The following is a 15026-nucleotide window of genomic DNA, read 5'->3' on the forward strand; positions in this document are numbered from 1 at the left end:
CAACCAGGAGTGGGTAACATAGTTATTAAGGTTGAAGTAAGATTTTAAGTCCATCTAGTTCAACCCATATCCTGTCCTAACTTGCCCTAACATGTTTATCCAGAGGAAGGCAAAAAAAAAAACCCATGTGGCAAACAGTAAGCTTCACATTGGGGAAAAAATTCCTTCCCGACTCCACATACGGCAATCAGACTAGCTCCCTGGATCAACGCAATATTAAACTAGTGTATATACCCTGTAATATTATACTTTTCAAGAAAGGCATCCAGATCCTTCTTAAATTTTAGTAGGGAATCACTCATTACAACATCATATGGCAGAGAGTTCCATAGTCTTACTGCACTTACAGTAAAGAATCCGCGTCTGTGAGTATGCTTAAACCTTCTTTCCTCCAGACGTAGAGGATGCCCCCTTGTCCCCGTCACAGGTCTAAGAGTAAAAAGATCACTAGAAAGGTCTCTGTATTGTCCCCGCATATATTTATAGATTGTAATAAATACAGAAGTGGTGACGTGTTTCTATTACACTTTTCCTCTGACTGTCCCACTCCTGGTTTTGGCTTTCAAATACTGAGGTAGAAAACTCCCCAAATACTCACTGTGTGCATGTGGCCTTATCTGTACAGGTACAAATACGCTGCGGCCAATATACAGCCATGTACACACGGTGCGTCAGCACACTGCGAATAATGAACACATGGCCGCCACTATTACTATACCCGTATAACACATGAGGGACTTGGGTAACATTTTTGGGGTGATAAAGCCGTCCGACCACCACAAGCTGTGCCCAATGTGGAAGGTCCCGGACCCCAGTGACTCACCTCTCTGTGCTCACCAAGGCCTCATATTGGCAGGAGAAGAGATAGGAGCCATGTCTGACTGTGATTAACACCAGTCTGGGGTAATCTGGGTTGGTAAAGGTGCACAGCCCCGGGGGGCCACACCCGCAGTGTATTAACAAAAGAGATCCAAACAAGGACCCACAAACCTCTAGTGGTAAAGTGATATGTAGGTGACCATACACACTGTGCTCAGTAACAGATAGAAACTCAGAAAAACACTAAAAAAAAAAAAGAAAGCCGTGTGTGAGGTGGATGGAAAGGAGCAATTTGTTTGTGAAGTGGATGGGACAGAACCGTGTGTGTGCAAGGAGACCATGGAGGAGCTATTCATAAACTGGGTGGAGCCGTGTGTGTACAAGATGGATGGGGTGGACAGGGTGGAGCATTGATAGTGTGATGTGGATGGGGTGGAGCCATGTGTGGGCAAGGTGGAGCATTGATAGTGTGAAGTGGATGGGGCGGAGCCATGTGTGGACAGGGTGGAGCATTGACAGATTGACATGGATGGGGCGGAGCCATGTGTGGACAGGGTGGAGCATTGTTAGTTTGATGTGATGGAGCCATGTGTGGACAGGGTGGAGCATTGATAGTGTGAAGTAGATGGGGCGGAGCCATGTGTGGACAGGGTGGAGCATTGACAGTTTGACATGGATGAGGCGGAGCGATGTGGACAGGGTGGAGCATTGTTAGTGTGATGTGGATGGGATGGAGCCATGTGTGGACAGGGTGGAGCATTGTTAGTGTGATGCAGATGGGGCGGAGCCATGTGTGGACAGGGTGTAGCATTGTAGGTGTAATGTGGATGTGGTGGAGCCATGTGTAGACAGGGTGGAGCATTGTTAGTGTGATGTAGATGGGGCTGAGCCATGTGTGGACAGGGTGGAGCATTGATAGTGTGAAGTGGATGGGGCGGAGCCATGTGTGGACAGGGTGGAGCATTGACAGTTTGACATGGATGGGGCGGAGCCATGTGTGGACAGGGTGGAGCATTGTTAGTGTAATGTGGATGGGATGGAGCCATGTGTGGACAGAGTGGAGCATTGTTAGTGTGATGCAGATGGGGCGGAGCCATGTGTGGACAGGGTGTAGCATTGTAAGTGTAATGTGGATGTGGTGGAGCCATGTGTAGACAGGGTGGAGAATTGTTAGTGTGATGTAGATGGGGCGGAGCCATGTGTGGACAGGGTGGAGCATTGTAAGTGTAATGTGGATGTGGTGGAGCCATGTGTAGACAGGGTGGAGCATTGTTAGTGTGATGTGGATGGGGCAGAGCCATGTGTGGACAGGGTGGAGCAATATTAGTGTGATGTGGATGTGATGGAGCCATGTGTGTGTGGTAGGGGCCGGGATTGGGGGATGGTCCACTGCTTACCACGTCTGGACGACACAGACACCAGGCGAAGCAAGGACCAGAGAAAGGCAGAGTTCAGTTGTAACAGTTCCGGATTTTATTTGCCGTCCTCCTGACGACAACAACCACGCACCGCAGCCTCTTTACAGTTCTCCATCTCCAGGCCCGGGTACCTGCACCTTTCTTCCAGTCGAAGTAACGTCCCTCGCTGGGGCTGTCCTAGACCAATCTACCGCCAGCGCTTCACCTGCCCAAGGTCGTCGTCCAATCGGTACCCCCGGGGCCTCGTCTGTCCTGCAGTCCGTCGGGTCAGGGCCACCCCCCTGACTGTCTCTTTGCTGTCAGTCCCCTGGTCAAGCTCTTCTCTGTTCACCATCTTCTACCGAGCTCCTCTCGGGGCTAGCCTGCCTGGAACCCCAACAAGTCCTATTTATCCCCTCTCTCACCGGGAATTCCCCTCCTGGGTTCCTATCTCCCTGTAGGGTTCTAGCAGGTTCACAGGATGCAGTGATGAGACACGAGACTGGGTGTGGTTTGTGAAAATAACTTTTATAAACTGTAGCCGCTGGGGCTATATTGAGCAAACAAAAAGTATGAACAAAACACCAGTCCACGCAGGGACTCAACAAACCTAACAACACTTTCTTGTGGTAAATGCGACTAACCCGGTTGGCCCGGGTGCTATAGGCCAAGTATGACCAAACTGGGGGTCCTTATCTCCTATAGTACACTTATCCTTCCAGGGGTCTGTCAGGATCACAGGCGTGGCCGCGTAGAGGTCGCTGATGCGGCTGCCTTGACGCCTCGATACTCCGGGATGAAACTAGGCACGACAGAAACAATGACAGTGGGGCGCAACAGGCCCTGAAGAAACGATGCCGGTGGGGCGCAACAGGCCCTGAAGAGACGATGTCAGTGGGGCGCAACAGGCCCTGAAGAAGCGATGCCGGTGGAGTGCAACAGGCCCTGAAGAAACGGTGTTGGTGGGGCGCAACAGGCCCTGAAGAAGCGATGCCGGTGGGCACAACAGGCCCTGAAGAAACGGTGCTGATTGGACGCGGTGATGACGCAGTCTCTAAATATAACCATTCACCAACCTCTGCTCAGGGTCCCTTAGCAAACCGGACGGGGGCCCCTACTACCGCCTGTAGCGAGGTGGCGCCCCCTGGGGCCGGTGATGACAGTGCCGCAGCTGTGGGAGAAGGCAGGTGGGCTGTGTCCTGACCGCTGTAAAGGAATGGTCTGTCATCGCAGCGGTCGCCCGAGGTAGCTGCCTTGTCACAACAGGGTGGGAAACAGCGGGAGTTGCTGTATGGGACCGTATGCGGGGAGCGGCCGCCGGTGCAAGTCTCTCATGTGTCACTAGTCGGTGAGTCCGTAGTTTTCCTTTCACAGGCCCCTGTCGGTCTCTCCACAACACACCGTCTGCTCCCTCGGTCCTCTCTGTCTCACACGGCTTCCTGTCTGTTGTCCTGCTCTCTGTCAACTGCCACTTCAGCGCGCCCCCTGCTCCTTTTAAACTTGCCCTGCCACCTGTTTCCCTGACAACTTCAGTCAAGTCTCTCCCTTTATTGTCCTCCCAGTCTCGTTCCCTCAGGAACCCTGATGGCGGTCCCCTGGGTACCTGTCCTTTCACTGTCTGGGAGTCCTCCTCCCCACATCCCCGCCCCCCATGACTAAGCGTTTCTCAATTCCTAAGCTGCTGTTGAGTCCTGAACTACTCCCCCCTGATATCTTGTGGTCATTTCTAGGTACTGCACTCTCTTGTCTACCTTTCCCAGCTGTCACCCTTCTATCCTGTCAATCTCCATCTCTAGTGCACAAACCGTCCCCTCCTACTCCGTCAAGTCACCTTCCCCACATGTGGACAATGTGGAGCATTATTACTTTGATGTGAATAAGGCAGAGTCATGTGTGTATGAGGTGATAAGATAGAGCCATGTATGAATGATTTGGATGGGGCAAAGCCAATTGGGTATGAGCTTGAGGGGCAGTGTGTGCGGGGTGGCACCATGTGAATACTGGGCAAGGTTTTTATCTTTTTTATCCTCTCTCTGACAAGAGACTTTCTTTGACTGGGACAAATTCCCTTTATTGATTTGAGTAAGTATAACCTGGAAAGGGAGGAGAAGCAGCACTATCTATGTGTAGTAAATGTGATGAAAATTTATCAAAGGATCACATCCTGGAAGATTTGTATGTATATTGTATGTATATTGGAGAAATTACTGCTCTTAGTTGGATATTTTAATTTTTCTAGACAAACAGTAAAATGTTATGATGTTCATCAATTGAGTTATATATACATGTATTTTTGTCCACTCTGAATGTTATTACCCACCACATGAATACATAAGAGGATAACAATGATCGGATCCTCTTCTTGGGAAACTCCACTTATGTGAAATAGGAGCAGGTATAAGTAGGTTATATGGGGCATTATTTTGTAGATACCTGATGAAGGCTTATCTAGCCGAAACGTGCTGTAAAATCTTGTGTAACTATTGTACTTTTTAAATAAAATACTTTTACACGGCCCAAGCTGGTATATAAGACTCCATGATGATTATATTTCGCTATTCCTTGTATCTGGAGACCTCAAACAACCACCGGAAGCCCCTCTCTGGATCATCACTTACTCTCTTTATTGATGTGACGCAGAGATTTCTGGTCTCATAATAAAACCTTTTCTCTGCTAGCTCCATAGATTGTAAGCTTGCGAGCAGGGCCCTCACTCCTCTTGGTTTCTATTGATTTATGTGATTATTGTTATTCTGTAATGTATTTCATTATCTGTACAAGTCCCCACTAAAATGTAATTCTCTGTGAAATATGTTGGCACTATAGAAATAAAATTATTATTATTATTAGTGTGGGACCTTAAACTCAATCTGGAGGCACCAAGTACTTATCTGGAGAGCAACGTTTGTTTTCCAGCCCAGCTGGCTGCATTCTGGGCCAAGAGTATTTATTGTGGCAGCCTTCCATCAGGTGAAGAAGAGTCTGCCTCCTTATTTGGCATCATATCACAGTAAGAGATCTAAGCATATCTGACCGTTGGGTGTGTAGCTGTAAGGAGGACATATTGCCTGCGTTTACGCCTTGAAGAACAAGTGGTATTGTAATGTGAACTGTGACTTGCATAAGTAATGCATCCATGTGTGTTCTTTGACTATAGGGACAGCAAGAGTTATTGATTGCTATTAGCCCACAGTGGGAAGGGGCTAAGCTCAAGGAACAAATGACAGTTCCTGTCAGGAAGGCCGAAAGATCTAAGGTCTAATATGAGCAATGCTGCATGACGTGGGTGTTCATAATGAGAGAGGAGACATGGGATAGTGAGATCCTGAGCAGTATAGCAAAACAGTGATCGATCAGACATGGGTCCTGGATAAGGACACCTATCAGTGTGGTCTAGGGTTTATAATTTAGAAAGGTAAAGGGCCTAAATGGGACACAGCAGGTGAGATGAGAAGAGATAAGCACCGGCCATATTGACAAAGTAGCTTTCCTAATGGGAAAAGGATGCGGAACCATGGGTTGAGCATAGACTCTTACAATCTGGTCTGTAATACTAGGCTGGGCTGTGGTGAAGTGAAGGGGAATGGTAGAAATAGAGAATAAATGAGTAAAGATGAAGGAATTGAAACTGTGGAAAATGCTCTGTATTGTGAAGAAAACGTTAAACATGTTGCGAACCTGATGTCTATGCTATATATTGCCTACCAAGGTCCTGTTCAGTAAAATGTTTATTTTTGAATTATGGTCTCCGTCATTGAACTGTCAAACATCTGGTCCTGGCAAATCATCATCATTAGTTACATGTGGCCTGCACGGGCATACACACCACAAGTCCACACACCGAGCCAGGACCCCCCACCTTCATGTTCTGATCCGGGGTGCAAGAGACTAGTATCTTCCCAATGGCTACCGCCCTGCACCACAAGCACGGTGAAAGATGCTTGTTGATGGGTTTAGGAAGCGACTGCAGTTATTTATACCAAAGGGTGTGACACAAAATATTAAGTTGAGGGTGCCAACAATTTTGTCCAGCTAATCTCCCAGGTTATGTCCAAATTGCCTTTTTTTGCTCTGATGATTGTGTTGTTTGTTCCAATACACACAATAGGAAATTAACACATGTATAACAAAATATGTCATTGCAAAAATTTTTAGGGAGAAACACCATTTTCTAGAACAATTTTAAGGGCATCAATACTTTCGGCCATGGCTTCATGTTGAAACGTCTGATTTTCTGTGTACTGAATCTTTTTTAGTAGAATTGTTACTAGGTCCTACTCAGTAGATTAAAGTTAGGTGATTTATTACATGTAGGCGATTTTGCCTTTGCGTTATGTTCTAACAACAGGTGCTGAAGTAATCATGGAAATATAGATTAATGTCCTGATATGTCGTAAAATAATAACTTACAAGGAAACTGGATCATTGAAAATTTCCATATCCATACATAGTATTGGCCTTCTTTCTGGAACATTGTCAGATCACTCTTCTCATCGTAGTCCTCAGTTTCCGAGATATATGGGGTTATGATACCTAAACTTTGGAAACTAAACCTTTTTTTGGTTACCAGTGATTGATAGTGGGGAGCAATAGGGAGTCCACCTTCTGAATGCTTTCGGATGCATGCGGGGAAGGCCTCGATGCATAGAGCATGTGACACAGTGAAAGAAGATTTTAGGGGATCCCTTAAAGAATATAAATAAGACAAATGTGAGCCCTTAGATAATGGATTGCACCAGACACTGAGGGAGGCTTAAGACAGATTTGTACAAGACCCTTTAGTGAGAACCTAGGACAGATTACACAGAGCACAGACTAAACTAAAACTAGATGGTCATGGCCGATAAGTAGTAATTCTTCTTTAAACATTTTGAAGAATGGGAAAATGTAACTCATCTCCAACAAGGAGTTATACATATTAGCTCAACTACATGATTCACCTTCCGTACTGAAAATATACTTCCACAGTATCGCAAACAATGAACGAGATCACGTCATTTCTCCATCAGGCCAAACTGGCAACACCATCTACGGAATCAAGAGACTTTCCTAATGTGGCTCTAAGCTTGGAAACATTGTAACTATAGGATCTCTGACCACTGAAAAGCCTCCTTGGGTGGATGGCCTTTCAAGGAAAATATACAAAAGAAATAAAGATATTTTGTCACCCAAGCTAGTGGACGTGTTTAATAAATCTCTGGTTCGGGAATCTTTGCCACCATCAGTGCAGTACACCATTGTTGTTGTCTTGCTAAAGTCTGGGAAAGATGCCTTCTTACCAGGTTCATACTGGCCTGTCTCTCTTTAAACAGCTTATGTCTAGATATTGGGCAAAGTACTGGCCAATAGATAGTGGATAATACTATATCCAATCATACATCAGTAGAAAACCATATTTATGTCTGATAATTCCACCTCCATAAATATTAGGCATCTCTTAAGCCTTCAGATCCCATCAGATAATTACAGAGGAGGAACCATATTCTCATTGGATGCAGCTGACAGTGTTGAGTGGCCCAACCTAGAGTTGTAAATATACCATAATCAGCAGGTTTGGTCGGAGACCCCAAGCTTTGTTTGTTAGGGTATGTAAAATAAATGGCACTACACACACGGTAAAACTGCGGAAGGACGTTTATTGTTTCTTGCACATAAATTGATAACATTTAGTTGGATTCAGATTAACCCTCTTACAAAAACGTGATTAGCAAAGTCATTACTACAGGACTGTATGAGAAAGGGATTTATTCTACAAGAAATGCTAGAGCCAAAAATAAGAGAATCCGGGTCCCGTGGCTGGATACTCCGGGCCTGGCCTCCAGTGTATAAGACCGGGATGGGGTCATTGTCTCTGGAGCTTCTCTGCTCGGTATAATAAGACTCACTGATCTTATTCATATAAAGAGCGATTGAGAATAATAGAAACTGCCTGAATATGAGGACTTTGTCTGATCTATATGTCCTTGTATAAAGAACCATGGAGATAGCGCTATAGCTCTGTATAACATATGATGTTGCTGTAGCCCAATACTTCTGTGCAGGTGGTCTCTTTATAGATAGTTGTATCCTAGCATTCCAGGTAGGGAGAAAGGAAAGGTATGGAAGGTGTCTTATTGTAATTTCTCATTAAAATTTCTAATAAAAATATCCAATTAAAAAAAACTCTTCCCAGCATTTTGTTCGTGCTTTCAGATAGCCCAATAGGGATACCAAATAAGTATTTAAAAAAAATAAAATTACAAAATTTATTCCAAAACCGTATTGGAGAAGCCTACAGTGTGCGCTGATGCAGATATATTTCCAAAAGAGGGGAAATTGCCAATTCCAAATTCCTTTGTGTTTTTCATAGCTATAATTGCAGTAGCAGGGCTCTTCAGTTGTTGTCCCCTGAACAAAGTACTATATATATAGCTGTGCTGAGATAATCGTATAAATGTGCCTCTGCTGTGCACTGTGTATTGTCTGTGTCTGACCATGGAGGAAAATTATCTCAACAGATCACAGCTCCTGGGCAAGGGGGAAGCAAAAGAGAGTATACAGACAGGACAGTATGGGATCACCGCTGATTTTGTTAGGTCAAACATTTCCATTCCTGTTAAATACATATTTTACCTCACAGAAAGAATCCGCTGTGATCCCACCCTGTCCTGTCTGTATCCTCTCGCCATTACACAGAACACAGCAGGGACACATTTCTAAGATTATCTCAGCAGGGGGGTATTTTTTAAACCTTCAATTGTGGACATTATTTTTATTCCAAGATCTATTGATTCAAATGTACTTTGTTCACGAGACAGACAACCCCTTTATGGAAAGGAATATATTAAAAAAAAATGTTTGTTACTGAGTAATTGTACAAGTAAGGCTAGTTTCACACTTGCTTTTTTTTGCAGAGCGTTTTTCCCGCAAAAAAACGCATTGAAAAAACGCATACAAAAGCATACAACTAGAGTTGAGCGATACCGTCCGATACTTCAAAGTATCGTATCGGATGGTATCGGCCGATCTTTAAAAAAAGTATCGGTATCGCCGATTCCGATACCGGAAGTCCCATTCAAGTCTATGGGACTTCCGGTATCGGAATAAGAAAAACCCTTTCCTGCCCTTGTACAGCCTCTCTGGGGTCTGTACGGGCCTTTCGGGGGGCTGTGCCGGCCTGCCAGGGGGGCTGTGCAGGCTCCGGTGGTCTGTGCCGGCCTGCCGGGGGGCTGTGCCGGCCTGCCGGTGGTCTGTGCAGGCTCCGGGGGGCTGTGCCGGCCTGCCGGGGGGCTGTGCAGGCTCCGGGGGGCTGTGCCGGCCTGCCGGGGGGCTGTGCCGGCCTGCCGGTGGTCTGTGCAGGCATCGTCCGATGGGACTACAAGTCCCATCGGGCGATGCCTGCTACCATGACAGTGATTGACACATTAGCCAATGATGGGACAGTAGTAGTCCCATCATCCGGCTAATGTGTTAAATGTAAAAAAAAAAAAAAAAAAAAAAAAAAATTACATGCTACATACATACAACATGCATACTACATACATGCTACATTCATACTACATACTACATACATGCTACATTCATACTACATAAATACTACATGCAACATACATACTACTTATATACTACATGCATGCTACATACATACTGCATGCTACATACATACCACATATATACTACATACATACTACATGCATGCTACATGCTACATACATAACACATATATACTACATGCATGCTACATACATACTACATGCTACATACTACATATATACTACATGCATGCTACATACATACTACATGCTACATACTACATATATACTACATGCATGCTACATACATACTACATGCTACATACTACATATATACTACATGCATGCTACATACATACTACATGCTACATACATACTACATATATACTACATGCATGCTACATACATACTACATGCTACATACATACTACATATATACTACATACATGCTACATGCATGCTACATACATACCACATATATACTACATGCATGCTACATACATACTACATGCTACATACATACCATATACATACTACATGCATGCTACATACATACTACATGCATGCTACATACATACTACATGCATGCTACATACATACTACATGCTACATACATACTACATACATACTACATGCATGCTACATACATGCTACATACATACTACATGCTACATACATACTACATATATACTACATGCATGCTACATACTACATGCTACATACATACTACATATATACTACATGCATGCTACATACATACTACATGCATGCTACATACATACTACATGCTACATACATACCACATACATACTACATATATACTACATGCATGCTACATACATACTGCATGCTACATGCATGCTACATACATACTACATACATACTACATGCTACATACATACCACATATATACTACATACATACAATACATTCATACAATACATACATAGACATACAGTACATATAACATAGAGTAACATACTTACCAATACTTGTCACATTGTTCCCCGAAGCCATTGTCTTTTCCGGAATAAATATTAACATAACAAACCACAAAAATACTCACCCACGATCCGAAGCAGTCCACGAGTGTGTCCCACGACGATCTTGGGTAGAGAACTGCAGCATCAGCTGTTGCTGCCGTTCTCTACGGGCTGCAGGAATCCAATGACGGAAGGTAGGTATCCTTCCGCACTGTATTCCTCCGCCACTTAAAAAAAAAAAAAGTCCCTAGTCTCACTTTATGCCATTGCTGTGTGGGAATTTCCCACGCAGCAATGGCATAAAGTGAGACTAGGGACTTTTTTTTTTTTAAGTGGCAGAGGAATACAGTGCGGAAGGATACCTACCTTCCGTCATTGGATTCCTGCAGCCAGTAGAGAACGGCAGCATCATCTGATGCTGCAGTTCTCTACCCAAGATCGTCGTGGGACACACTCGTGGACTGCTTCGGATCGTGGGTGAGTATTTTTGTGGTTTGTTATGTTAATATTTATTCCGTAGACGACAATGGCTTCGGGGAACAATGTGACAAGTATTGGTAAGTATGTTACTCTATGTTATATGTACTGTATGTCTATGTATGTATTGTATGAATGTATTGTATGTAGTATGTATGTAGTATATATGTGGTATGTATGTAGCATGTAGTATGTATGCAGTATGTATGTAGCATGTAGTATGTATGTAGCATGCATGTAGTATATATGTAACATGTATGTAGTATGTATGTGGTATGTATGTAGCATGTAGTATGTATGTAGCATGCATGTAGTATATATGTAGTATGTATGTAGCATGTAGTATGTATGTAGTATGTATGTAGTATGTATGTGGTATGTATGTGGCATGTAGTATGTATGTAGCATGCATGTAGTATGTATGTAGCATGCATGTAGTATGTATGTAGTATGTATGTAGTATGTAGCATGTATGTAGTATGTATGTGGTATGTATGTAGCATGTAGTATGTATGTAGTATGTATGTAGTATGTATGTGGTATGTATGTAGCATGTAGCATGCATGTAGCATGTATGTAGCATGCATGTAGCATGTATGTAGCATGCATGTAGCATGCATGTAGCATGTATGTAGCATGTATGTAGCATGTATGTAGTATGTATGTAGTATATATGTAGTATGTATGTAGTATATATGTAGTATGTATGTAGCATGTAGTATGTATGTAGCATGCATGTAGTATGTATGTAGCATGTATGTATGTAGCATGCATGTAGTATGTATGTAGCATGTATGTAGTATGTATGTAGCATGTATGTAGTATGTATGTAGTATGTATGTAGCATGCATGTAGTATGTATGTAGCATGTAGTATGTATGTAGTATATATGTAGTATGTATGTAGTATGTAGTATGTATGTAGCATGCATGTAGTATGTATGTAGTATTTTTTTTTTTTTTTTTTTAACATTTAACACATTAGCCGGATGATGGGACTACTACTGTCCCATCATTGGCTAATGTGTCAATCACTGTCATGGTAGCAGGCATCGCCCGATGGGACTTGTAGTCCCATCGGACGATGCTTGCACAGACCCCCGGACATCAGCACAGCCCCCCGGCAGGCCGGCACAGCCCCCCGGCAGGCCGGTACAGACCCCCACAGGGTGCACAGACCACCGGCAGGCCGGCACAGCCCCCCGGCAGGCCGGTACAGACCCCCACAGGGTGCACAGACCACCGGCAGGCCGGCACAGCCCCCCGGCAGGCCGGTACAGACCCCGGGCAGTCCACACAGCCCCCCGGCAGGCCGGCACAGCCCCCCGGCAGGCCGGCACAGCCCCCCGGCAGGCCGGCAGAGACCCCCGGAAGGCCCGAAATGACGGCGCATCATGATGCGCACACACCGCGCATCATGATGACGTCAGTCTGTCAATCAACTTTGAATTCCGATTCCGATGCCGAATTCCGATATTGAAAAAATATCGGAAGTCGGTATCGGAATTCCGATACAGCAAGTATCGGCCGATACCCGATACTTGCGGTATCGGAATGCTCAACACTACATACAACTGCTGCGTTTTTTTCAAGCATTTTTATGAGCATGCATGAAAAAAACGCAGTGTTTTTATGCGTTTGTATGCGTTTTTAGCGCGTTTTTACCGCGTTTGCAATTTTTTCCAACATTAGGTGGCCCCTCACACTAACCCAAACCATGACTTTACTAACCCTAACCCTGACCCTAACCCTAACCCTTAACCAAACCATACTTAACCCTAACCCTGACCCTAACCCTAACCCTGACCCTAACCCTAACCCTGACCCTGACCCTAACCCTTAACCAAACCATACTTAACCCTAACCCTGACCCTAACCCTAACCCTAACCCTGACCCTAACCCTAACCCTAACCCTGACCCTAACCCTAACCCTGACCCTAACCCTAACCCTGACCCTAACCCTAACCCTGACCCTAACCCTTAACCAAACCATACTTAACCCTAACCCTGACCCTAACCCTGACCCTAACCCTAACCCTGACCCTAACCCTTAACCAAACCATACTTAACCCTAACCCTAACCCTAACCCTGACCCTAACCCTAACCCTGACCCTAACCCTAACCTTAACCCTTAACCAAACCATACCCTGACCCTAACCCTAACCCTGACCCTAACCCTAACCCTAATCCCCCTTAACTAACCCTAACTCTAACCCAAACCCCTAAATTCCATTGTCTAAACTAATGGTAAAAAAAAAAACGCATGTGCAAAAAAAGCATACATAAGCATGCCAATGCGCACATATGCTCACCATAGACTTATAATTGGTGTCTTGCTGTAAAAAAACGCATTGCGCGCGCATGCGTTTTTTTGAGGCAAGTCGGACGCTCAAAAAATGCAACAGGTTGCATTTTGTGCGCCCGAGCGCATACCACAAAAAAACGCATGCGCGGTAAAACGCGTACAAACGCATGTGTATGCGCACATAAGCGCATCCCATGCAAAGTATAGGAAAAAAAACACATGCGCTATTTAGCGCTAAAATACCGCGAAAAAAAACGCAAATGTGAAACCAGCCTAAGATAATATTTTCCTGGCTATTTAATGTCATAATGCGGGAACAGGAAAAGGTAACTGGGAGAATGAAGTTGGATCAATGAATGAATCACAATCATCTAGTATACTTTGGCAAACTATAACATTTTGCAAATGTTCATTATACATAGGATTTGACAGCAAAAATAATTGTCAAAATTGACCAACAAAAGGGACCATAGTTGTAGTATTAAGTTAGTAACACCCATCATGATATGAGTATGCTGTATTGCGGTATAGTCAGGATGGAACATTCTCATCTGTCTGTCATCTCATGTCTTACAAGACTTAATTTAGAGCGCTAAAATATTTCCCACATTCTGAGCACGAATATGACTTCTCCCCTGTGTGAATTCTCTGGTGTATAACAAGATAAGATTTCTGCTTAAAATCTTTCCCACATTTTGAGCAGGAATATGGCTCCTCCCCTGTGTGAATTCTCTGGTGTATAACAAGATAAGATTTCTGCTTAAAATCTTTCCCACATTCTGAGCAGGAATATGGCTTCTCCCCTGTGTGAATTCTTTCGTGTGCAACAAGACGTGATTTATACTTAAAATCTTTCCCACATTCTGAGCATGAATATGGCTTCTTTTTTGTGTGAGTGCTCTCCTGTCTAACAAGATTTGATTTCTGTTTAAAATATTTCCCGTGTTCCGAGCATGAATATGGCTTTTCCCCTGTGTGAATTTTCTCATGTACAGTAAGATGTGACTCAGATGCAAAACATTTCCCACATTCTGAACATGAGCATGATTTTTCCAGTGTGTGAGTTCTCATCTGTTTCACAAGATTTGTTTTGTTGTTAAAATATTTCCGTGATGAATCAGAAGATAGACCTTCATCTTTTCGCAGTGAAGATCTATCTGGAAAATTCTCTCAATTGCATCTTGTGTGCGATCAAGGTCCTCTGATTTAATAAATGAATATGTCAGATGTCCCTCTGATCTCCTGCTACAGTCATCTACCAAAAATAAAAACAAAATATTTTTGAATAAAATATTGTTAATTATAATTTTACAACATTTGTACATAAAATGTTGATAGCAAATCTCAATTCAAATTATTCAGTAAGACAATAATAGTTTACAATTAAACAGTAGATCTTAAACTATGAACCAGTAGATCATGATGTTCCACTGCCATTGCTCATTCTGCCTCCCAAATATTGGAATAAAAAGCCATAAAAACAAACACAGGTTGTAGCAAAAAATTATACCAATTAAAACTTCTACTCATCCA

The 15026-nt window shown here is 43.7% G+C and overlaps 1 protein-coding gene across 1 annotated transcript in view; it reads right to left on the reverse strand.

Annotated features, from left to right (window-relative positions):
- The window catches only part of LOC141052987 (uncharacterized), a 43289-nt gene extending 28725 nt beyond the window's left edge, over positions 1-14564 (reverse strand). Inside the window, exon 1 of the mRNA XM_073550312.1 lies at positions 14087-14564. Within this exon, the coding sequence (XP_073406413.1) occupies positions 14087-14564 (478 nt within the window). The remainder of the gene's footprint in view (positions 1-14086) is intronic.
- Between the last annotated feature and the right edge of the window lie 462 nt (positions 14565-15026).

This window comes from Dendrobates tinctorius, unplaced genomic scaffold (genome assembly GCF_039654945.1).
Source record: "Dendrobates tinctorius isolate UK_male_01 unplaced genomic scaffold, ASM3965494v1 ptg000164l, whole genome shotgun sequence".
Classification (NCBI taxonomy): Eukaryota; Metazoa; Chordata; class Amphibia; order Anura; family Dendrobatidae; genus Dendrobates; species Dendrobates tinctorius.